At 36.1% G+C, this 25813-nt stretch overlaps 2 protein-coding genes across 7 annotated transcripts in view; both read left to right on the top strand.

The window, feature by feature from the left end:
* Window positions 1–25813, top strand: part of LOC127164128 (protein NLRC3) — a 551968-nt gene that overhangs the window by 355819 nt on the left and 170336 nt on the right. The window lies entirely within an intron of this gene.
* Window positions 1–25813, top strand: part of LOC127164127 (NACHT, LRR and PYD domains-containing protein 3) — a 169752-nt gene that overhangs the window by 23133 nt on the left and 120806 nt on the right. For all 3 annotated transcript variants that reach the window (XM_051107849.1, XM_051107850.1, XM_051107852.1), the window contains exons 6-9: window positions 244–2019; window positions 18291–18437; window positions 19774–19947; window positions 24557–24730. In XM_051107849.1, coding sequence (XP_050963806.1) covers window positions 244–2019; window positions 18291–18437; window positions 19774–19947; window positions 24557–24730 — 2271 coding nt within the window. The remainder of the gene's footprint in view (window positions 1–243; window positions 2020–18290; window positions 18438–19773; window positions 19948–24556; window positions 24731–25813) is intronic.

The following is a 25813-nucleotide window of genomic DNA, read 5'->3' on the forward strand; positions in this document are numbered from 1 at the left end:
CAATGACAGGAAACAGGAACTGAACTGTGACAGTGACGTTTAATATTGTCATATATTGTCACAGTTCAGTTCACAATTTCTGTATAAACAATGTATGAAATTATGATAAAGTGCTATTTAAAGTAATTTTGATCATGATAAATGTATAGTCGATTTAAAATGTATAGTTGATTTTACAGTTCATTTGTTCATATGATACAGAATACATGAGACGTTGTGCTTATTAACGTTTTTATTTTACAGCAATGAGGTCCTCAACACATTTAGATCAAATCTGAAGAGGAAGTTTGAGCGTCTGCATGAGGGAACAGCAATACAGGGAAACCCAACACTGCTGAATGAGATCTACACAGAGCTCTACATCACAGAGAGTGAGAGTGGAGAGATCAGTAATGAGCATGAGGTGAGACAGATTGAGACACAATCCAGGAGAACAGCAACAGAGGACACAGCCATCAAATGCAATGACATCTTTAGACGTTTACCTGGACAAGACAAAGCCATCAGAACTGTGCTGACAAAGGGAGTCGCTGGCATTGGAAAAACAGTCTCTGTGCAGAAGTTCATCCTGGACTGGGCTGAAGGGAAAGAGAATCAGGACGTCCAGTTCATATTTCCACTTCCTTTCAGAGAAATCAACCTGATGAAGGACAAAACACTCAGTCTTTCAGATCTACTTCATGTCTTTTTCCCTGAAACTAAAGAAATGGAAATATCCAGTGCTGAATATAAAGTGTTGTTCATCTTTGATGGTCTGGATGAGTGTCGTCTGTCTCTGGACTTTAAGAGTAAAGTGAAACTGTGTAATATATCTGAATCAGCCTCAGTGGATGTACTGCTGACGAACCTGATTGAGGGGAATCTGCTTCCCTCTGCTCTCATCTGGATCACCTCCAGACCAGCAGCAGCTGATCTCGTCCCCTCTGAGTGTGTCCATCGAGTGACAGAGGTACGAGGATTCAATGAGCCACAGAAGCAGGAATACTTCAGGAAGAGAATCAGTGATAAGAGATTAGCTAATAAAATCATCTCACACCTGAAGTCATCAAGGAGCCTCTACATCATGTGCCACATCCCAGTGTTCTGCTGGATCTCAGCCACTGTTCTAGAGAAGATGTTGAGTCGAGCAGAGAGTGGAGAGATTCCCAAGACTCTCACTCAAATGTACACACACTTCCTGATCCTTCAGACCAACATCAAACATGAGAAGGACTATGAGAAGAAGGTGACAGATGAAGACATGATCCTCAAACTGGGGAAACTGGCTTTTCAGCAGCTGGTGAAAGGAAACCTGATCTTCTATGAGGAAGATCTGAGAGAGTGTGGCATTGATGAGACAGAAGCATCAGTGTACTCAGGATTGTGCACTCAGATCTTCAGAGAGGAGTTTGGCTTGTATCAGGGGAAAGTCTTCAGCTTCGTTCATCTGAGCATTCAGGAACATCTAGCAGCTCTACATGAGCACCTCTCCTTGACCTTTATAATCAAGAACATCATTGATCAAACCAAAGGAAATATTCTATCTTCCTTAAACTGGATGGGGTTAATATATAAGCTGCATCAGAGAGCTGTGGACGAGGCTTTACAGAGTAAGAATGGACATCTGGATCTTTTCCTGCGTTTTCTTCTGGGTCTCTCACTGGAGTCCAATCAGACTCTCTTACGAGAACTACTGACACAGACAGGAATCTGCTCCTACAACAAAGAGGAAACAACTGATTACATCAAACAGAAGATCAGAGAGAATCTCTCTCCAGAGAAATTCATCAATCTGTTTCACTGTCTGAATGAACTGGGTGATGATTCACTGATGCAGGAGATGCAACGTTATCTGAAATCTGGAGAAATAAGAAAAGCCAAACTCTCGTCTTCACAGTGGTCAGCTCTGGTTTATGTGTTGCTGACATCAGAGCAGAAGATGGATGTGTTTGATCTGAAACCGTTTATTGGATCACAACATACAGCAGATGAAGTTCTTCAGTATCTGTTACCTGTGGTTAAAGAATCCAGATCAGTTCGGTAAGTGACACTGAAAACAATCACTACACTTTCAAAACATGATCACATTTAAGATTTTAGTATGTACTTTCTTATCAAAGCAACAAAATGGGGGAAATCTTATAGAATCCCAGTTCTGTCAGTGAACAGGAGAAATGTGTGTGACACTTAATAAACCAGCTGAGGTTTTAGTGTGTGTGTGTGTGTGTGTGTGTGTGTGAGCTGATGATTGTAGAGCTCAGTGAGGAAGATGAGGATGAAGGATTGAATGTGAGGAGGGTCAAAACTGACAGCTAATAGATTTGGACTGCTGCTCCTCTAATAGTGTTTAAATTAATGTTTTACTGTCTGTGTGAATTGTTTGAACATTTTCACATTTCCAGTGTTTCCCCTACCATTATATTAGGGGGGCGCCCCCTTGAAAGTCAAGTTAATTTTATTTTCAATATAGCGCCACATTACAACAGAATTCATTTAAAATTATCTTTCCTATAGAACAGTGCCCGTTGCATAAAGAACCTTAAGTTTTTCCCTTAAGTGTGAAACTTAAGGCATGATTTCCCCTTACCTAAGGGGATGATTTAAGGGTGTTGCATATAATCCCTTAAACACTTCCCTTACTAAAGTGAAACCGTTTAGTGTTTTACGACAGCGACTCAAGGTTTGCTGTTAAAAAATCTACTGTTGCTATGGACACGTTATTTTTTAATGCAAATAGCGGTGTAGGTTTTCACAGAAAACAATATAACACGGATAAGAGAACAAAAAAGAAAACCAAATATAAACGAGAAGGACCAAGCGAGACGGAAACTCAAACTGATAATTTTTAAATAAAATTCTGAAAAATCATTTTATTGAGTTTCGAGGCGATGTGAACATGCTGTGTATGTTTCATTCATACTCGAAGCCGGAGGGCGCTCTTGCGCTGAAAGTCCAATCCGGACTTATAAAAGTGTTATGATGGAATACAGCAGTAATCGCTGCAGCTAAGCTGAAACGTAAACACAATAAACACACGATTGCAACAATATATGGTTTATGTGTGTTTTTTAAATCATCTTGAGGTAATATGTAGGAAAATACAGGAATAAAATATTATGTTGTTCTCGTGTGAGACTGACTCACGTTCGAGGTATTATGTGTGAATGTAATTTGATCAATGGTTATATGTGAATAAATGCCTAAATTAAATCTGTTTAACATATAAATAGGCCGATCGTGGATTGAATCTGCATTCTGTGAAGCACTTAAGGTGACATTTTCCATACCTTATGTTAAACTTAGGAAAATGACAGATAAGGGGCTTTATGCAACACTTAAAGCGTATTAAGGGATACCTAAGAGAAATTCTAAGTATTTTTGACGTTTTAACTAAGGAAACCCTTAAGTAACATTTAAGGGATATTTTTTGCAACGCCCTTAAGTGTAAGGGAAACTTAAGGGCGATCTTAAGGGAAAATTACACTTAAGGTGCTTTTTGCAACCGGGCACAAGTCTATAATCTTTTATTAAACAAACTAAATAACTTTATGGTATTTTTCTTATTTACATGACGGCATGTCATTTCTGTCTCTACATGGACGTGCGTCTGTAATTTCTCCTGTGCAAAAACACGGACGGGATCGCGAGTCCATTCATAAAAACAAAATTTACTTTATAACGTGGAATGCCAAGGAACAGAAATATATTATTCTTGTTTGCGTAGGTCTATATATATTCCTGTTTCTGCCAAATTTAAATGAAACAATTGAATGACAAAAATAAATATTACTAGATTAACTACTTAAAATAATTCTTTCATGTATTAATTTTAACAGTAAACCTCTGTTTGTTTGGCAAAAAAATAAAAGGGTTTAATTTTCATTTGATTACAAAAAAATGTTTAATGCCTTCATTTGATTATCAGAAAAATTAAAACACACAAGAATTTCATTTCATTGCGTCTGGGGTCTGAGGGTGTTTTGGGGCCCTGGAGAAGTTTTGACATGCCCTCACATTTGTGCTTTTTTCAGTATGTTAAAAACATATTAATGGCTAAAGTCTGATTACATTCTAATCAGCACAAACGGGGCTACAATAATATGTAAGAAACATTAATGTACATGTTTGTGTTTTTGAGAAAACAATGTTTATGGGTGGTTAGTGAAAAACTGAAATCTTTAAGTCACTGAAATAAGACCATGAAACACATTCAGAACATTCGTGCCCAAGACTTTTGAGAACTGGATGTGGTTGTCTAGAGTTTTTTCTACAAAAAGATGTGAAAATCATCTCATTCACGCGTTTACAGAAAACAATATATTGATTTAAATTTTCTAAGACATGTTTTGTGACTGAAAGGGAATATGCGAGGGAGTGACAACGACCATGAATATTTAGTGATTCGCACAAAAGAGACAGAAGGCCCTCCTCTAATGACCCATCAATGACACTGTGACTGTCAGGTACAAACAATGAGAGATTCAAAGAATGGAGTTTTAGACTATTTGTATTTTATTTACAACACCGTATCATCAAAACATACATAATGAAGGTCAAAAGCACATTATTGACTAAACTGATCTAACCATAGAGACATGAACAGACTTTGTGTCATTCCTGAAAACTGTTTTCTGGATTCTGTTCAACAAGTGAAACAAGTAAATTATACCTGATATTTAAGTGATTGCTGCTTCTTTCCATGGATTTAAGAAACAAAACTCATCATCAGTAGTCCAGGAAATTGTTTTACAATAAAAAAATAAATAAATCAGTGTAGTTGAACATCTGATGTTGGTATAGCACTCTTCATGTAGCCTTCATCTGTGGTGCAGGAATCAGATCACTAGAGAAAACAAACAAACAAAAAAAACACCTGTAAGCATGTTAATATCAGGAGCATCTGTAATATATACATATAGTATGTTTTTGTAGTCATAGACTCACACATGCTTTATACTATCTTTAAAAAATAGCATTTTATATCTAAGAAACTAATTATTGTTTAGCACGTTAAACATCTATTCATTAACATAGTATTAATAATAAACTAATAGTATCCTATTGTTATACGATAAATAAATAAATAAATATGATTTTATAGTCATAAACACAAGCATGCTTTGTATGTCTTATACAATACAAAGCCATTTTATGTCTGAAAACTAATGTATTTTTGTTAAGCACGTCATAAACATCTATTCGTGAACAGAGTATATGACAGTAGTTTTGTCTAAACAACCTTAGACTCTGTCATTCAGTGTTACAATGTAAACACTATTACATTTATATCGCGTCTTTTTTATTTTATAGAACATTAAAAACAGCCTGGCGTCATCAAACATTTCGACGCAATGAAATAAAACATACTTCATAACATTTCACTCGACTGCACGTGTAGTCACGAATATCACAATAACACAACAACTAACGTAAGTAATAAAAGAAAGACTTACTCTTTCGGTGGATCTCGTCGTGCGTCGCATCGCGCTCTTCCTCTGAGGGAAATATAAATCTTTCTCCTCACAGCGCGTCTTCTTCCAGTAACAAGATGCAAGTAGCCGACATGAACAATGAAGTGAATCTCCCACTTTGTTGACGTTGATGTGGGCGGTTCGCCGCGCGCGCCTCCACGTGGCTGATTATAATAACAAACCGAAAGCAGCTCGTGGGCGTGAACAAATTAAAAATAATTAGGTCTGACGAGAAAGTCTGGACATGGGGTTGGTTTCATACAGATTACTTTAACACATGATATTTGTTTTCGATAAGACTTACTTCGTTTAAAAGTAGACATATCAGGCTTTCTATAGATATCTCTCCCATGTCTCTGTGTTTTGTATTCGCTGAGTTTTAGTTTTAGTGACGCTTTTCGTAATGACAATCACAGAAAACAACGCAGCAGACTGCATACCCTGTTTGTTTGCTTTATTTCACAAAACCACAGAGTGTTGTTGTTATTATGAGTGTACACAAATAAAAGTGAATTCCTTACAGATTCGATTGATGTATTGCTCTTATCTGTACGATCAAAAATGACGGAGTAATTGAAGTTCTTTTTGGCGTTATCAGAAAAACGGCCACAAACCGCGCCGGCGCGTTTTTCGACCCCAGAGGGTTAAGGGGCCGTTATAAAAGTGCATGACAATAACGAACAAAAAAAATCCTTCAGTGATTCCAGAATATTTGGAGCATTAAAAAAGTGTGCTCTTGTGAATTAAGTGTAATAGTAAGAAACAAATCATTTAGAAGTTTAAATTAGTTATTTATTGTTAGTAATAGGGGTGTGACGAGACACTTGTCCCATGAGACCAGACACAAGACTCAGTTCACAAGAACGAGATGAGATGATTTTTAAACTTATTTTTTAAGAAATCCTAAATTATGAAATATATAGGGAAAAAGTAGTATTTTATTCAACTGAAAAACACAAAATGCATGTGCAATTTGATATGAACTTGTACCTTATGAAGTTAAACTTCTATGTTAATGAATCATATGCAGTAATAAACATGTAAACTAAAGCTGCATGATTCTGTATAAATTGAAAATCACTTTTTTTTTGTTTGTTTGTTTTAATTAGAGATCACAATTCTGATCAAGATTAGATTAATCTAAACAAAATAACGTAATTTACTAGTGGTTCTGACAAAATGTTCATTGCTTAAAAAATATATATTGGAACAAAATTGTAAAAAATGAAGGAGTCAGTGTCTCAATTAATGAAGACGTGTTTGACTATTGGAATCTCTGAATGAATGTTTCAGTGATAAATACTTTTTTAAACGTGCAGTTGTCGGAAGTGGATAAGCATTACATTACATACAAGTGTTAAAATACAAGTGTCAAAACTTTTGTTTTGATCGCTACTGTAGACAGTAAGTTTTTATACCCAAACTATAAACTTTTATCCCAGTACTTCTGTTATTTAAATGTCTGTAACACAGAAATAATGATCATTATGTGGTTGAAAAGACAGTTTGTGTTGCTCTCTTTCGATCAGCAGCAGCATGACTGCAAATTTTATTTTGTCTTTAACAGCTGTTTCAGATCGTAAGTGTCAGTGGAGTGTGAGCAGCGCAATGTGAAACAGTCGTAATAGACACTGCTGAATCCTTGTCATTTAGGAATAAGATTGCGTGGGTGTTTGAATAGAGAGCGATCTTTTAACAATTAATCATGCAGCTCTAATGTAAACACTGCAAAATGTTTTGCGCTGATATTGTCACGTTCTCGCGAGACATATGAGATCTCGTCACATCCCTAGTAAGTAATCATTTGCATTGTAAATAATTAATAAGAAGTAATTTTCATTATTACATTAGTTATTTTATCATTTTCTATTAAAAGGGACATATCATGAAAATCAGACTTTTTATTTATTTTTATTTTTTTATTTTTTTAATATTATATTATATTATATTATATTATATTATATTATATTAGATTATATTAGATTATATTAGATTTATTTTCTGTTTAAATGCTATAATCGTGTCCCCAGTGTATCTACCAAACCAGAAAATATGAAAAAGGACAACCCAGTCATTTTGTCTTTTTCTGCAAACATGTGAAAAATGAGCGTGTCAGATTTCGCTCCCCTGGTGACGGTAAATAAGTGTTATTATAATGTTACCGCCTCTTAATCTGTACATTTCCACACAACAACGGTGGATCAGTTCTAGCGCTATGGCAAAAAGTGTGAGTAAAGTATGCTAACTGTTCTGTGTTTGGCTGCACAGATGAGCACAGAAAACACTATTTAGAGTCCCAGACTCAGAGGAGACAAGAGAGCAGTGGATTTATTGATTTATTTACTGTATATTACGCTGCTGAAAAAAAAAAAAAAAAAACAGCTTAAACCAGCCTAAGCTAGTCAGGCTGGTTTAAGATGGTCTCCTAGATGGATCATAGCCGGTTTATCAAGATGGTTTTAGAGGGGTTTTGACCACTTTTTTTTTTAGCTGGTCTTAGCTGGTTTTAGCAGGTTTAAGCTGGTCAGGCTGGTCTTAGCTGGTCAAAATTTGATTGATTGATTGATTGATTGATTACATAGTGTCTGCCCCAATTTTCCTGTCAAGGGGTGTTGTGACAAATAATGGGGCGGTTTCCCGGACAGAGATTAAGCCTAGTCCTAGACTAAAGTGGCCCTTTAAACCAGATTAACAGTAATCTGCTTTCTTTGTCATGGTTTTAAATAGTCTTAGACTTAGTCTAGTCAGGAATTTAATAGGCTGATTTCCTGAAGGAAGACTAGAGCTACTTCAGGACCAAATTGAACCTTAAATTAAACCTACCAGGAGGCAGGTTTAACTTCAGATTAACATTGTGTTTCCAGTCTTCATATATCAAAATTATTGGTATCCTTGGTGGATGTAAACAAAGAAGCCTGTGAAAATAAATCTGCACTGGTAATTATTTTGATGTTTTATTTAAAAAAAAAAGCCTTTTACTTTAAGTATAATGAAAAGGAATGGAAATGTCACTATGAAAGTTTTTTTTTCTCTCACACATTGGCCACAATTAATAGCACCCTTTTATTCAATACTTTTTGCAACCTCCTTTGGCCAATTTAACAGCTATGGTCTATCCTATAATGCCTGATGACTCTGAAAAACACTTGACAAGAGATCATATACCGTTCCTTCATCCAGATTCACTCCAGACCCTTCAGATTCCCAACTCCATGATAAACTCTCTTGTCTTCAGTTTTCTATAGGGTTTAGGTCAGGGAACTGGGACATCCATGGCAGAACCTTCATTTTGTGCTCAGTGTCCCATTATTTTTTTTTTTATTTATTTATTTTTTTTATTTTGATGGTCCTTTTGATTAATTGTTCTGCTGGAAGATCCAACCATAGCTCATTATGACTCCAAGACTATTTTCTGCAATTCTCCAGCTGTGATCCTTGGAAAGTCTTGTGCCATTCAAACTTCCTTCCTCACATTGCATTAAGACAGTTTAGACACAGACAAATCACTGTAGGCAGATTGTTAACATTTCCTGTTGATTGGAACTATCTGCAGAACTCTATTTTTTTGTGTCATTATGATGGATGATAAAGGGAATTGACCTTTGTGTTCCCTCATATTTATATTCCTGTATATATTTAGTCACCCTGGTGTCCTAAAATGTAAATGTAAATGGGAATGTACAGTAGATCTTCAAAGTTCAAATTTTACTCATAATAATTTCTAGGCCAATGTGTATTAGAGAAAAAAAATATTTTCATAATGTGATTTTGTTAAAAAAAGAAAAGATTTTTTTGTGATATATATATATATATATATATATATATATATATATATATATATATATATATATATATATATATATATATATATATATATATAAATAAATAATTTACTTTCACTTTTTTTTTTTTTTTTTTTTTATTTAAGAAAGATCAGAAAGACAAACAATAAATACAGATTTATGTTCCCAATGCTCTTATTTTTATACTATTTTTTTAGGGTGCCAATATAATTCTGACAATGTCTCTCTCTCTCAAACAGCTATTCTTTTCTCTTTACTGTTTTCATGGGGATATTGTTAAAATATGTAATTCTAACAACAAATAATAACAATACTAATTTTGCAAAACTAACAACAACAGCTGATTGCAATAATTTATGTAAGAATTCATTACAAAGCGATTCCTAAACATTCCTAATTTTATATTTTGACACCTGTTGTGTGCAGTTTACATTGCTTGCTTTTAAAAAGCTTTCTCTTGTTCAAACACTTGTTTGTGTGTTAATTAATTAATTAATTTGTTTGTTTTTTGATTGCAGTGCTTTTTCTGCTGCTATTGTTTTTCTTGGATTTGCTTCTCAGTTACATACAATTTTAACCTTTTCTTGGTTCATTCCATGTTTTATAGGCAACCTCAATCCAGCTAATCCTGATTTGCACAGGTGGTATTCAATTAATCGAGTGTATTTTAGTTGAGGACTCCATAGTCCAGGTGTTAGTAATCTGTACTTAATCTGTGTTTCAGAAAGCCATTTTTTAAAACATGATTAACTATTCTAGATTAAGGCCTACTCCTGTCTTAATTTAATCTTGGTCCAGGAAACCACCCCAATATGTTTACTTTTAATAATCTGCAGGACCACAAGGGACCATTAAAACAATTTTTATTTGATCTTACAGCCCCTTTAAAAAATTAGATTCTAACAAATATTTACAAAATAATTGGAATGATAAAAATTCTAAAACTATATTAACAATTAATGGTGAAGATGAACAATAACAGAATTCTAAACACATTATGCATTTTCATTTTTCTTTTCTTTTTATTATATATTTTATTATATCCTTTTGTTTCCGCCAGTCACTGAAACAGACTAAGTCGACTAACTGCATATTAACAAACTATATCATTCATAATAATAATCATTCATTCAACAAGTAAAACTACTTAAAAAAAGCAAACTATAGTGTCATGTATTTGTTGCACATTTTCCTTTTTTCCCAGACATAGCCTGCAATAATTTAGAAACATGCTGCTGATAGTTGTTCCTTTTAAAGATTAAATTGATATATCCAAATGGAAGTGCGTGCATATATATATATATATATATATATATATATATATATATATATATATATATATATATATTGTATTAGTATACAATTTTTAGCTGTTTTTAACAATTGGCTATGGCTATGGTTACAAGGGCTGCCTCCTGAGGTCTGATCATCGATTAACCATTAGTCTGTCAAACTTTCATTAGATGCTTAATCAAAGAAAAACATCCACAGGAAGTGGTGAAGTCCATGATGTAATTCTGGCCCTAGGTCTCTGTGAACTTGAGGGTGTCAAAAAAAAAAAAAACAGGAACTCCATGCTTGATTCACAGACATGAACAATGTATCTATAGAAAATGAAATGTTTACTTTTAAATAAGCCAGTTAAAATGGAAAACATTATTTTCAGTTTGTGTAAACCATTCATTTAAACGAGCACATCCACTGTAGAGATGACAAGTGTTATCGACTTTATCACTGCAGCTGAAAATACAGAAAACACATATTAATGAATTATTATAATATTAAGGCAGTCTTCTTTGCTTTTTTTCTTTACCTGACACATTCATAATCATTACTTCTGCCAGTGTTCTGTGGCAAGCTTTGTGTGCGCTAGAGCGCTGATGGACTATAGGCAATTAAAGATTCATTATTATGAATGATATAGTTTATTAATATGCAATTAGTCGACTAATCTCTTAAAATAAATCACTACTGGTTGACCAGAAAAATTTAGTCAAGGGCAGGCCAAATGGTCACATATAGCGCATGCATGAATGAATGAATGAATGAATGAATAGAAAAATTAGATTACCTCTCAACAAATAGAAAACAGAAAATAGAAATTTTATCTAACAATAGAAGCCTTTACTATCAATTTCAGTTTAACACGTACTTGTTGGACAAAAACAAACAAAAAAAAATCTATAAAAGAATCATGAAAAAATATCACAGGTTCCCAAAAAAAAAAAAAAATGAAGTAGCGCAACTGTTTCTATTCTAAAATTGATAATAAATCAGCATATTACAATGATTTCTAAAGGATCATGTGACACTGGAGTAATGAAAAGATTAATGTAAATTCAATTTACATTTTAAAGTATATTAAAAATATTACACAACATAAAATTTTCTTTTTTTTTTTTTTTACATTTTTCAATTAATTTTCTGTATTTTTGATCAATTAAATTCAGCTTTGATGAACAAAAGAGACTTAGGCCCTGTTTACACTAGTGTGTTTTAGTTTTATTACGGCGTTTTAAAATGAAAACGATCCTCGTCTACACTAGCGTTTTTACTGTGTTTCAGAAACGATCTCCGTCTACACTACAAAAGCGAAAACGCATGTCACATGACCATTTGTGCAGGTACAACCATAGATATGTATAGGTAGATGCGTGTAATTCTTACCGTAGGAACCCAGAGATTTTCCACCTATAGCCGCTATGAGGCCGGAGAATATGCGAAATCCTCCCACGACCACGCTCCTTAAACCCGGCACAAGTGTCCCTCGCACCCCGCGAACGGAGGATTCGTTAATCTGCGGTTACCGCGAATGTAGACACCTTAATACACTACTGCAGTTACCAAACATGAAAAATTAAAAGTGAAATGAATCACTTACCACAGTTGTGAATCATACTTATTGCTGCTCCCGAATGTCGACCGAGAAAATCCCGCCTCTGTAGATTTGAAATTTACACCAATATGCTGTAAAAATAAAACAGCTGACTATATTTGGTCATACAACTATGGTGAATGTATTTCTATAGACAATAATTTAATCTGATTGAGTTCTATGCTGATTTCTTGAGTGCTATGCTTGATTTTATGCTGTACTTTATACTGTAATTTATTTGTGAAACCACTTTAATAATTTTGTTTTAGACTCTTCTCAGATATATTATCATTAACAACTAGAATAATTTAAGATGTATCATCAAGCCTACCTGATTATGATACTAAACTTTCCTTGTCAGTGAGTGAAACAAACTGATTAATTTGTAATTCGGTCAAATGGACACCAATTTGGTTAGGCTGGGAGACCAACTAAAACCAGCTACTTCCAGCTAAAACCAGCTAAAACCAGCTTAAACCAGCTAAAACCAGCCTGGCCAGGCTGGGAGACCAGCTAAAACCAGCCAACCACTGCCAGCTGTTTACCTTCACAGACATAACAGACAGTTTTTGTAATAAAACTTGTGTGTATTTGACAGTTTAAGCAGTAAGATATTAAAGAGATGTTAGTTTAGTACTCATGTGCCGTGCGACAGCCGCTTTCTGTGAGCATGTTTCAGATGTGTGTGCTTTTACTAATAAGTTTAACCTAATAAACTTAAAACGCATAATTTCAGTGTGATAGACATGATAATCTAAATCAAACAGATGTGTTTTTTTAGCAGAGTTTTAGAGGAATGATCTGTAATGGCACAACCCTGTTCTGGAAAAGAGGGCAGGAAGCAGCAGCTCATTTGCATTTAAAGAGACACTCAAAATAGGCATTTTCAAAATTATGTAATAAATGATCTCTTTTGGTATTTTGAGTTGAAAGTTCACAGATATATTCTGGGGATACCACATTATACAATACAATACAACATTTTTTTAAAAATTTGAATAAAATTACATATTTCCAAATCACATGAGACAATGTTTTATTCACAACAGAACTTAGAGAACATAACAAATGTTTACACAGATAAATTTTACACTTCTATCCACTAAATGAGCTCATTTCAAATTTGATGCCTGCTACAGGTCTCAAAAAAGTTGGCACGGGGGCAACAAAGGGCTGAAAAAGCAAGAAATTTTGAAAAGAATCAGCTGAGAGAACATCCAGTGACTAATTAAGTTAATTGACATCAGGTCTGTAACATGATGAGCTATGAAAGGGATGTCTTAGAGAGGCAGAGTCTCTCAGAAGTAAAGATGGGCAGAGGCTCTCCAATCTGTGAAAGAGTGCGGAAAAAGATTGTGGAATACTTTAAAAACAACGTTCCTCAACGTCAAATTGCAAAGGCTTTGCAAATCTCATCATCTACAGTGCATAACATCATCAAAAGATTCAGAGAAACTGGAGAAATCTCTGTGGCCGAAGACCTTTGTTGGATGCCCGTGGTCTTCAGACGACACTGCATCACTCATCAACATGATTCTGTCATTGACATTACTAAATGGGCCCAGAAATACTTCCAGAAACCACTGTCGATAAACACAATCCGCCGTGCCATCTGCAGATGCCAGCTAAAGCTCTATTATGCAAAAAGGATGTCATATGTGAACATGGTCCAGAAGCGTCGTCGTGTCCTGTGGGCCAAGGCTCATTTAAACTGGACTGTTTCAAAGTGGAAAAGTGATCTATGGTCAGACGAGTCCAAATCTGACATTCTTGTTGGAAATCATGAACACTGTGTCCTCCGGGCTGAAGAGGAGGGAGACCTTTGTACGTGTTATCAGCATTCAGTGATAACACGTTCAAAGGTCCGAAATTCCAACACCAAAACTCCAGAGATGCTACACCATGGTAAACATGCCCCCGTCACAACTATTTTGAGACCTGTAGCAGGCATCAAATTTGAAATGAGCTCATTTTGTGCATGAAATTGTACAATTTCTCAGTTTTAACATTTGTTATGTTATCTATTTTCTATTGTGAATAAAAAATGAGCTTTTTGAAATTCTTTTAGTTTTCATTTTATTTAAATTTAGAAAACCTTTATTCCATGGTCTGTCTGAATACTAGATTCTGAATGGCTGGCAGGTACACAGTAAAACCATTTGATGCACAGGTAGTTCCAAGCATGGGCGTCGGAAGCAAAATAAATGTAGGTGGGTCCTCCCAAAAAAAATTAATGCAAAGGATGGTTGTTTAAACACTGCTCCAATGGCGTAAGTGGTAAGACGAGTAAGTAGTGCTTTTGACGCAAAAGACCCGAGTTCGCATCTGCCTTTTGCCAAAATTGTTCTTCTGCCTTTTCACATTTAATTTTACATTGGAAAGGCATTTGTTTTCAATAAAAATGAAGGAAATAATCGAAAAGTTTGAATGAAGTATCGGGTAGGGTTAGGTGTATTTGAGCAGCAGATACACTCAGATGCTTTGTTCACTTTGCTGTGTTTCGGGAGTGCAGCAGGCGTGAATAACTATTGAAAACACAGAATGGAGTTGAATTAACATGCAGTGTAATGCAGGGTATACCCAAGTACTCTAAGTATACCCACTTCTTTATCAGTCAGCTTTGCGTATACCCATTTCTAAATCCCCTCTGATGCACATCATACAGTTGTGTCCTGTATTAGCCAAAATCATGACAGTCCACCAGTAGCTAATCAAATCGCATGTGAATAAATGCAAATATTCCGTAAACACACCCAGTAAAGACAGTGATGCGGTCTTTGAATTTGAAATCCTTTGAAATTATGTTTGAATATTGCGACTGATCCGCAGTACCTGATGTAGTAATTGATGTACACACACACAGACACAGAGAGAGAGAGAGAGGTTGGAGATCGCATTGCGCTGCACACATATATAAACAGTTCCCACAATTCTCATTAATGAAATAGCCTAAATTAATTAAAATTCTGTGTTTGACAGGGAAAGAGTGAAACTGCTAACACAGAAATTTTTACCTGTTTTGGTCCCACTTTATATTAGGTGGCATTAACTGCTATGTAGTTACATTTAAATTATTCATTCATTTGGTACAGAACTTCCAAAATGTAGTTTAAATGCGGCTTCAAAGGGCTCTATCTAGCGAAACAATCTAATATTTTTTTGGAAAATAAAAATTTGTTTACTTTTTAAGCACAAAAGCTTGTGTAGCACCATTGGGCACCAATGAAGTCCATTATATGGAGAAAAATCCTGAAATGTTTTCCTCAAAAACCATAATTTATTTACGACTGAAGACAGAAAGACATGAACATCTTGGATGACAAGGGGGTGAGTAAATTATTTGTAAATTGTTATTCTGGAAGTGGACTTCTCCTTTAAGTGCCCCACATTAGGGTATCAGGTGTTCTTCACACTTCATGCAGGCAACATCTAAGAGTAGTTTACTCCTCAAACCTTTTATACTATGTGAAAAGGAGGTAGCAGGAATGTTTAGGTAGCTAGCTTGAAGCCAGTGGGGCTGTCGGTTAGAACAGAAGGTCCAGTCTAGTCCATATAATTGTCTTTATTAACCAAGAAGGATTAGTGTGTACAGGGGTGTGCATGTGTGCGTGTTTCTACAAAAGGAACAGAAATACAGAGTCTCAGTTTACCAAGAAACATTTAAATAAATTACATGATTTAACAGAAAATATGGCAAGCATGAAACACATGAACACTTTTAGGCCCAACTTAAATCATACAAAATAAACACTTACATGGTCAGTGTTGGCGGTGGTTCTTGTTATCGGCATATGTTGAAGTAGATTTGTCTCGTCGTCTCTGAGAGAATATGTGCCGTTAATGCAGCATTAGAAAACTTTGTCAATTTTTTTTATCTGAAGTTAAGACGTTCACCAGCATAACTAATGCGCAACATTTTTACATTTCACCACAAACCCCCATGCATTTGTATCTTAAATGCGGGGAGACGTGAAAGAGGAATCAACTCTGTGTGCGGCCCTCTATGCTTGTGCGCACTTGGGTGTGTTTTTAAAATTAACAAATTGAGTTCTGTTTTGTTTATTCTTCTTGTGGTTTTAAATAGCTTGAATGTGTAAATTGGCAAATTAATCTGCAAATCACATACCGAATGGTGGGGTCTGGACCTGGTTCGTACTATCACAGATCAACTGCAATCCGTTTAAGCCCTAATAGATTATATGACAGATCAGAGCAATCTTTTATTTACCAATTTAACATGAAATCATCAAATTGTTACTCCATATCAATTGCATACAACAAAAGTACAGAATAATTAGAACAATCCTTTACGCACAATAAATATCAGAGCATCATATCTATATAAATTTTCCCCAGAACGTTCTCGCGACCCGGTAGAAATTCTTCCTTGGCCCAGTAGTGTTTCGCGACACGGTGGTTGGGGACCTCTGCATTAGAGCATGTAGCTAGATCGGAATTGTGAAAGGAACATTAGTCACAAGCAGTGACAGAATCAGAAACTCATGTAATTCATGCACAAAAGTTTTATTAACTAAACACTAACACATAACTAGTCTAACAAACAAACAAACACATACTCACGCATACATAACCATTAGAGAAACCAGAAAATGCAGTTATGGAACATGAGTCAGCTAACCACACCTGAGCAGGAACCATCAGCACCATTTTACAACGGGGTCTACAGCTTATACTAAACCTTTCATTTAATGTACGATACTTGCATTGCTTTGGTCGTTGACCAAGCGTCTGGATGCAGTCTCAGATGAAATTCTTGACGGTTTGAAGTTTTGGTGGCGTTGAAATAGAAATCACATTCTTCCGGGTTTGAAGGGTTATGAACTCCAAAGATGTTATTTTGACTCCCTGGTGATTGGGAGTTTTCTCCCAGATGAAGGTGATGAGAGAAGAGCGCAGAGTTTGAGACACAACAGCTGAAACTTAAGGATCTTTGGTGAATATTGTCACGGGGTGAAGAATCACACGACAAGGGTGGCTCAAAATAAAGACCCCGGAGGGTGGATTTATTTACAGTGTGCACAAGTGACAGAATTCAAGGTGGGTGCTCCGGTGAGTGGCGTGCTCTGTTCCTCGTGTTGCCGTGGGTCCGTGGGGTGCTCTTGTGAGGCTGATCGGTCACCAGCTGCTGTCTGAAGGGACAAAGAGAGAAGGTGTTTTTGCTCTGTCTCATGGAGAAGGTTCTCACCCTTTGGCAGTGCTCATGCACATTTAATTTCAGCTGGGGCCGATCAGCTTTGAAGTCTTCTACTTCAGCATCCTTTAGGACATCAGCCTGGCAATCTAAAAGCATCCTCAGAATCTAAAAGAAATAGACTGACAGGCAGGTCACTAATGTGAGGACTTTTAAGTTCTATCGAGGTCACGCCTCTCAACTCTTTGTCTTTGAGCATGGTATTTTGCATTTGTAACTGGATTGGGTGCTGATGCCAAAACTGTTAACGTTTTTAGAACACTAACATGTTGCATTGGTATCAACAGCTCTGCTCGTGGCAGAGAAACCGGTATGGGTAGTAGCAGAGGGATCTGCTCTTTCCTTTAAAAAAGAGAGAGACGTGATTGCAGCGCTGCCATGCTCATGCACTCACAGTAGAGGCATGAGTCATCCACAAACACGTCTTCAGTGTGCTTAATGTCAAGACACTGAAGACAGTAATCCTGGCCTTCAACAGAGGACAGGTAACATCCGCAGCCAAGAGGATACAGACAGAACGGCATCTTTAAAAAGAGCCGTCCATGATTTGGAAACTGCTCTCTTGTGAACAAACTGAAGAGCCCAGGGGAATCACCGCACAAATCAGGGACACTGCTGTTGCACTGTGACATCTTCTTTGCTTTGCACCATAATGACAGCACCCAACTCCAAAGCAAAAATCTAAATGAGTGGATACACGCTGTCACTTTATACATCTGTATGCATGGGGAGTGGCTTGGCATGCAAGATCCACTAGTCAATTCTCACTGGCGTTTTCTCTTAAATGCAGAGGTGATTGGGGCTCTCAAGTTAGACCCCTAATGTTGTCACAACATAACTCGTAGTGACCGACAGATAGGGAAAGGTTTTTACAACTCATCTGTGCTCCAGATTATAAACACTACCAGATAAACATATTAATGTCGCTGTTTGTTTTCTTCTTTACACAGGCTGTGTGAATGTAATCTCACTGCTCAGTCTTGGGAGAGTTTGTCATCAGCTCTACAATCCTCAAACTCCCTCCTGAGAGAGTTGGATCTGCGTAACAGTGACTTGCAGGACTTGAAGAGTCCAAACTGTCAACTGGAGATACTGAGGTAAATGTTTTTTTGATAAAATAAATAAAAATGTATAGTTTGATTATCAAATTGTAAAGCTAGTGATGTAACACTATGTTCATTTACATGCAAGCAGCTCATGATCCAGTGTTTTCAGTGTTTTGGAGTGGTTCAGTTCACAGTAAATACTGCTCCTCATGAACTCAAGTTGCAAGTGCTGTGAGTTTGGGTCACTTATAACATGGATGTAAAAATGAACATGCGTCTAGTATCTTCCCAACCTTGTTTTATTTGATTAGCTGTCTCAGTCATTGTGACTTTCACAAGTGCTGTTAGACAGCTGAGGCAGACCTGCCTTAAAAAATGAACTTTTTAAACATTTTGTCATTCAAACAAACCAATGGGTTCATTATGAAGTTCAGCAGAACAGCATGAAGAATAGAATATATTGAGGGGGCAATACGGGTGTAGCTCTTTGCATCAGGAATGTCCTTACCCTTGCAAACAGATCTGTCAGCTTTTCTCTTCAGTGCACCCCCATCCCATCTGGTGCACCCTTGCCATGACTTGACAAGAAACTGAAAACATTGGCTGTGCATTTGTAAGCCCAGATCAGCAAAATGAATGGAAGAAAAAAGTTAGCAAAGGATTCGGTGTATTTGAACTTTTTCACTTTTTTTTGCCTAAAATTGGATAATTATTATTTTAAAATTATATTTATATCTTCATTACTTTATTAAAAAGGTACAAAGTCTTTCGCAAAAAACAGATTCCATCAACTAAAAGAACAAAAGCAGTGACAAAGAGAATATTAGGTAAGGAGAGTTAATCATGATATGTGTAATTAATATGTGACACTGAAGACAGTGATCCTGGCCTTCAACAGAGGACAGGTAACATCCGCAGCCAAGAGGATACAGACGGAACGGCATCTTTAAAAAGAGCCGCCCACGATTTGAAAACTGCTCTCTTGTGAACAAACTGAAGCACCCAGGGGAATCACCGCACAAAGCAGGGACACTGCTGTTGCACTGTGACATCTTCTCTTTAACAGAAGTGAAAAGGCTTTGCACCGTAATGACAGCACCCAACTCCAAAGCAAAAATCTGAATGAGTGGATACACGCTGTCACTTTATATACCTGTATGCATGGGGAGTGGCTTGGCATGCAAGATCCACTAGTCAATTCTCATTGGCGTTTTCTCTTAAATGTAGAGGTGATTGAGGCTCCCAAGTTAGACCCCTAATGTCATCACAACATAACTCGTAGTGACCGACAGATAGGGAAAGGTCTTCACAACTCATCTGTGCTCCAGATTATAAACCCTGTAAGATAAACATATTAATGTCACTGTTTGTTTTCTTCTTTACACAGACTACTTCAATGTAATCTCACCGCTCAGTCTTGTGGGAGTTTGTCATCAGCTCTACAATCCTCAAACTCCCTCCTGAGAAAGTCGAATCTGAGTAACAGTGACTTGCAGGATTCTGGAGTGAAGCTGTTTTTTGATGGACTGAAGAGTCCAAATTGTCAGCTGGAGATACTGAGGTAAATTGTTTCTGATAAAATAAATAAAAATGTATAGTTTGATTATCAAACTGTAAAGCTAGTGATGTAATTTTAAGAACACACAGCACAACACTATGTTCATTTACATGCAAGCAGCTCATGATCCAGTGTTTTCAGTGTTTTGTAGTGGTTCAGTTCACAGTAAATCCTGCTCCACATGAACACAAGTTGCAAGTGCTGTGAGTTTGGGTCACTTGTAACATGGATTTAAAAATGCAACATGCGTCTAGTATCTTTCCAACCTTGTTTTATTTGATTAGCCATCTCAGTCATTGTGACTTTCACAAGTGCTGTTAGACAGATGAGGCAGACCCGCCTTAAAAAATGAACTTTTTAAACATTTTGTCATCCAAACAAGCCAGTGGGTGCATTTTGAAGCTCAGCAGAACAGCATGAAGAATAGAATATATTGAGGGGGCAATACGAGTGTAGCTCTTTGCATCAGGAATGTCCTTACCCTTGCAAACCGATCTGTCAGTTTTTCTCTTCAGTGCACCCCCATCCCATCTGGTGCACCCTTGCCATGATTTGACAAGAAACTGAAAACAGGAAATGTTGATGCACTCACCGGTAAATTCACGTGTCGTCCTTTGCACGAGAAGTAAATCCCCTGCAAAATCCAGGGTACAAGCAGTTAAATCTCCGTAAACGGACGATCACATATCTCAGTAAACGTCTGTAAATTACTGTGCACTTAATATATTTTAAATTCTACTGGCCTTCTACACAAAAATGCGTCATATGCACTTATAAACGCTGTAAAGAAAGCCACAAACACAGCAAAGTATCAACAAAACTCTTATTTTATTTTTTTCAGCAAATGCAGGACTGCAAACATTTAACAGGACTGCAAATATTATTCAACAAATGCAACAGGACTGCTACATTTAACTAATCATTTAGATTGAGAAAAATATTTTGCAAACAGACATATAACACAGTTCAGGTAAATCATTAAACTGATTAAACAATAAAATATTTTTTCAAAAGAAACAATAAAAAAAAATATACTTAAAAATAAACAAACACAATAATGAATACACTTGCAATGGACACTGCAAAGTCGGGGCAGTAATTGCCGCTCCATCTCAGACAGTCACACACACACGTATTCTACACCATCAGGACCATGCCATTTTTTTTTCCATTTAATTCTGCCCTTCAGAAGCTACAGATGATACTGTTATGCTCATAAATTGACACACACCTAGCAGAACATGCAATCATTTTAACCAAACAGGGATCATGAACATTGCATGCTATTTTTTAGTACTGTCCTGAATAAGCAGTTTTTACAGATACAAAAGATACAAAGATACTTACATAAACTGAATTTATAAAAATGAAACTGAATTTATAAAAATGAAAATATATAATTTATAAAAATGTTCAAAAGTTTACATACACTTGATTCTTAATACTGTGTGATTACCCGGATGACCCACAGTTTTTATGTTTTATGTTTTTCATGAGTCCTGTGATGGCTGCAGGTTCTACAATCTTCTTATGTTTACAGTGTTTTGCTTGCTGGTCTTCAGAAAAATTCTCCAAGTCACACAAATTCTTTGGTTTTCCAGCATCTTCTGCATATTTGGCCCGTCCAACAATGATTTATGATTTTGAGATCTATTGTTTCACTCTGAGAAAAACTGAAGGCCTCATACACAACTATTATAAAAGGTGAAAACATTCACTGATGCTCCAGAATGAAACAATACATTAAGAGCTGGTGGTGTAAACTTTTGAACAGGATGATAATGAGTAAATTATATTTGTTCTTCTAGTACTTCCCTTCAGAAGCTAAATAAAATACAGAAACACTTAACTTTTTTTTGCTAATAGCTTAGCATAGATCTTTGAATCAGATTAGACCGTTAGATCAAACAAGATGCTAATGGTCTAATCTGATTCAATCATCTATGCTAAGCTATTAGCAAAAAAAGTTAATTGTTCCTTTAATGCATTGTGTTGCTTTCTTGAGCATCAGGAAATGTTTACCTTTTGTAATAGTTATGTTTGAGTCCCTCAATTGTCCTCAGTGTGAAAAGATGGATCCGAAATCATACAGTCACTGCTGAAAAGGATTCAAATCAAAAGATGCTGGAACACCTGAGAATGTGCAGGATCTTGAGGATTTTTATGAAGAAAAGCGGGCAGTTGAACTGCTCAGGACAAACAAAGGACTCATGAAACACCATCACAAAACAAACATGAAACACTATTCCTTTTCTTTTTAATCAAGTCCTAAATAATAATAATAATAACTTATTTTGTTTAAAAACATTATGCTTATTCTGCAATGTGACGTAAACTTTTGACCACAACCGTATGTGTGAAACACTGAGTACAGCAGGCTAAGTTCAGTGAAATATCAATACCCCTATCTTCCTCTGCCATGTCCTTTCTATTTATTTTGTTGTCACTGGTGGTTCTGTCATATTTTCACAGTCCTTCAGATGAATGGTTGGGTCTGGGAACAGAGGATCCTGTGAAAAAATCTAAATAAAAAAACACATTTTTTCTAAATGCATTGTACAGTTTTAATTGCTTAAGCATAAGCTAGAATGATTAAATATAACATGATAATAAAAATGCAATGATAACAGGCAGCTATTTTTATTAGCTGAATTGTACAGCAGTTCACGAGTTCTCATATTTACGGGGACCGAGAGGGGACATGTTCGGTTCACTTAGTTTTGTTGTGGCCACGAGTCGTCTTATTTAATTATATGTTATTATTATTAAATGTATAAAATCAGTTTATGGACTTACAAGACTGTGGGATGGATAAAAATGTTTTCTTGTAGGCCTATTTTATTTTATGTGCTTTATGTCACATTTATTCATGATAAACTCCTTTCAAATGCTGTCTACATCCTGCAAAACATTCCCATGAGTTAATATGACGCTAATTTTACAGCATGAACCCACTCAAAAATATACATTAAAACACATAATATTATGTTTTGGTAAATAGACCATTTAAAACGTTTCTGTAAACTCTCTCTTACTTTCTTCTGACATAAATCTCTCTGAAAACACTCGACGATTGTCACCTCGCGCTGACTGAAGGCAGCTGAAGCGGGAACAACTCGAAACAGCACTGGGCTAGAAATACAGTTCGAAAGAAATGATATAGCATGTTATATCTGATAAACATGATGTTATTTAAATGGTTTTATGTATGCATACTAACCTTCGGCTGTGGTAGATCTCTCAGAAAATCAGTGCGCAGCAACGGAGCAGCTGAAGCGGGAATAAACGACTCTTAACAACGTCATGCTAGAAATACAGTTGAAAAATATTACAACATCAAACAACTTTTAATGTTACGTACTTATAAACATGTTATTTAAAATGGTTTTATATATTCGCACTTACTATCGTCTGAGGTAAATCTCTCATAAAATACCGGACTCCGTCAGCGTGCGCGCAAGCACTGCTGCAGTGAGGCAGTGGGGGAGGGGTATGAACAGTGATGCTCAGAGTCGATTCCAAAAAGATTCGATTCACAGGCGTAAAGAATTGCGAATCTCGGGTGATTCAGCTCCAGATGCGAGGCCTGAAATGTCTGTGCATGGTATTACGGTGTTCATTACCTTGATTACCAAACTATAACAAACCCTGAGATACAACACTACCCGCGAGTGTGTGGATTTTTATTATTCTCACTCAAATTGTGTGATTCTGTTAATCAAAAGACTCATTTAGATTCATTCAATTCGGATTCATTTAAACTTGCCTACATATTTAAAAATGACTGGTCAATTCATTTTTAATCGATAAACACCCCAAACACAGTGCTCGCTGCTAATGACAGTTAACCATGATACATAAAAACATGGTTATTATAGTTAAAAACAAGTGTTTTTGTTGTAAAACTGTGGTTATGGCCGTTATACTGGAAACCTTTGAACACGTCTAGTGTGTGCAATCAGAAATATCCTGTATCCGAAAATCTCAGTGCATCTCAAGTGTATGGACGTGTACGGACTCGGCACACGTTGCCTGGGAAATTTTCGTACACGGGTTATACACCTTAAGTTTCACTGAAATTTCCATCGTCCGATTTATTCCAGAAATTTGTGTTTTCATGCAGTGACATTTTCATTTTTTTTGCCTAAAATTTGATAATTAATGACAGTGATCGTGGCTTTCAACAGAGGACAGGTAACATCTGCAGCCAAGAGGATACGGACAGAACAACATGTTTAAAAAGATGGGGACAAATCAGGGACACTGCTGTTGCACTGTGACATTTTCTTTTTAACAGAAGTGAAAAGGCTTTGCACTGTAATGACAGCACTCAGCTCCCAAGCAAAAATCTGAATAAATGGATGCACGCTGTCACCTTATATACCTGTATGCATGGGGATTGTCTTGGCATGCAAGATCCACTAGTCAATTCTCATTGGCGTTTTCTCTTAAATGCGGAGGTGATTGGGGCTCCCAAGTTAGACCCCTAATGTCGTCACAACATAACTCAAAGTGACCGACAGATAGGAAAAGGTTTTTACAACTCATCTGTGCTCCAGATTATAAACCCTACCAGATATTAATATCTCTGTTTGTTTTCTTCTTTACACAGACTATGTGAATGTAATTTCACTGCTCAGTCTTGTGAGAGTTTGTCATCAGCTCTACAATCCTCAAACTCCCTCCTGAGAGAGTTGGATCTGAGTAACAGTGACTTGCAGGATTCTGGAGTGAAGCTGCTTTCTGATGGACTGAAGAGTCCAAACTGTCAGCTGGAGATACTGAGGTAAATGGTTTTTGATAAAATAAATAAAAATGTATAGTGTGATTATCAAATTGTAAAGCTAGTGATGTAATTTTAAGAACACACAGCACAACACTGTTCATTTACATGCAAGCAGCTCATGATCCAGTGTTTTCAGTGTTTCGGACTGGTTCAGTTCACAATAAATACTGCTCCTCATGAACTCAAGTTGCAAGTGCTGTAAGTTTGGGTCACTTATAACATGGATGTAAAAATGCAACATGCGTCTAATCATCTTTCCAACCTTGTTTTATTTGATTAGCCGTCTCAATCATTGTTACTTTCACAACTTTTACAACCTGCCTTAAAAAAATGAACTTTTTAAACATTTTGTCATCCAAACAAACCAATGGGTGCATTTTGAAGTTCAGCAGAACAGCATGAAGAATAGAATATATTGAGGGGGCAATATGAGTGTAGCTTTTTGCATCAGGAATGTCCTTACCCTTGCAAACCTATCTGTCAGTTTTTCTCTTCAGTGCACCCCCATCCCATCTGGTGCACCCTTGCATGACTTGACAAGAAACTGAAAACATTGGCTGTGCATTTGTAAGTCCAGATCAGCAAAATGAATGGAAGAAAAAAGCTAAAGGATTCAGTGTATTTGAAAATGTTCACCTTTTTTTGCCTAAAATTGCATAATTGTTATTTTAAAATTATATTTATATCTTCATTAATTTACTGAAAAGGTACAAAGTCTTTGGCAAAAATCAGATTCCATCAACTAAAAGAATAAAAACAGTGACAAAGAGAATATTAGGTAAGGAGAGTTAATCATGATATGTGTAATTAATGTGTTCACATGAGTAGAAACACTGGTAACAATTTTCATTACAAATATGTACAAAATACAAAAATACATTTTATAATACAAAACCAAAAGTTACAATCAAAACACATATTGCAAATCATGCTATACTCTCTAAAGTATGTAATTTTATAACCTTAAAAAATGGGTTATATCAGTGACCTCAACAGAAGCCTTACATGAAGTTATGAGACAATTAAGAATATTCCTGATAACTAAAAAAAAAAAAAAAAAAAAACAGCATGTCTTGCCATGTG

Source organism: Labeo rohita, chromosome 4 (genome assembly GCF_022985175.1).
Source record: "Labeo rohita strain BAU-BD-2019 chromosome 4, IGBB_LRoh.1.0, whole genome shotgun sequence".
NCBI classification, from domain to species: domain Eukaryota; kingdom Metazoa; phylum Chordata; class Actinopteri; order Cypriniformes; family Cyprinidae; genus Labeo; species Labeo rohita.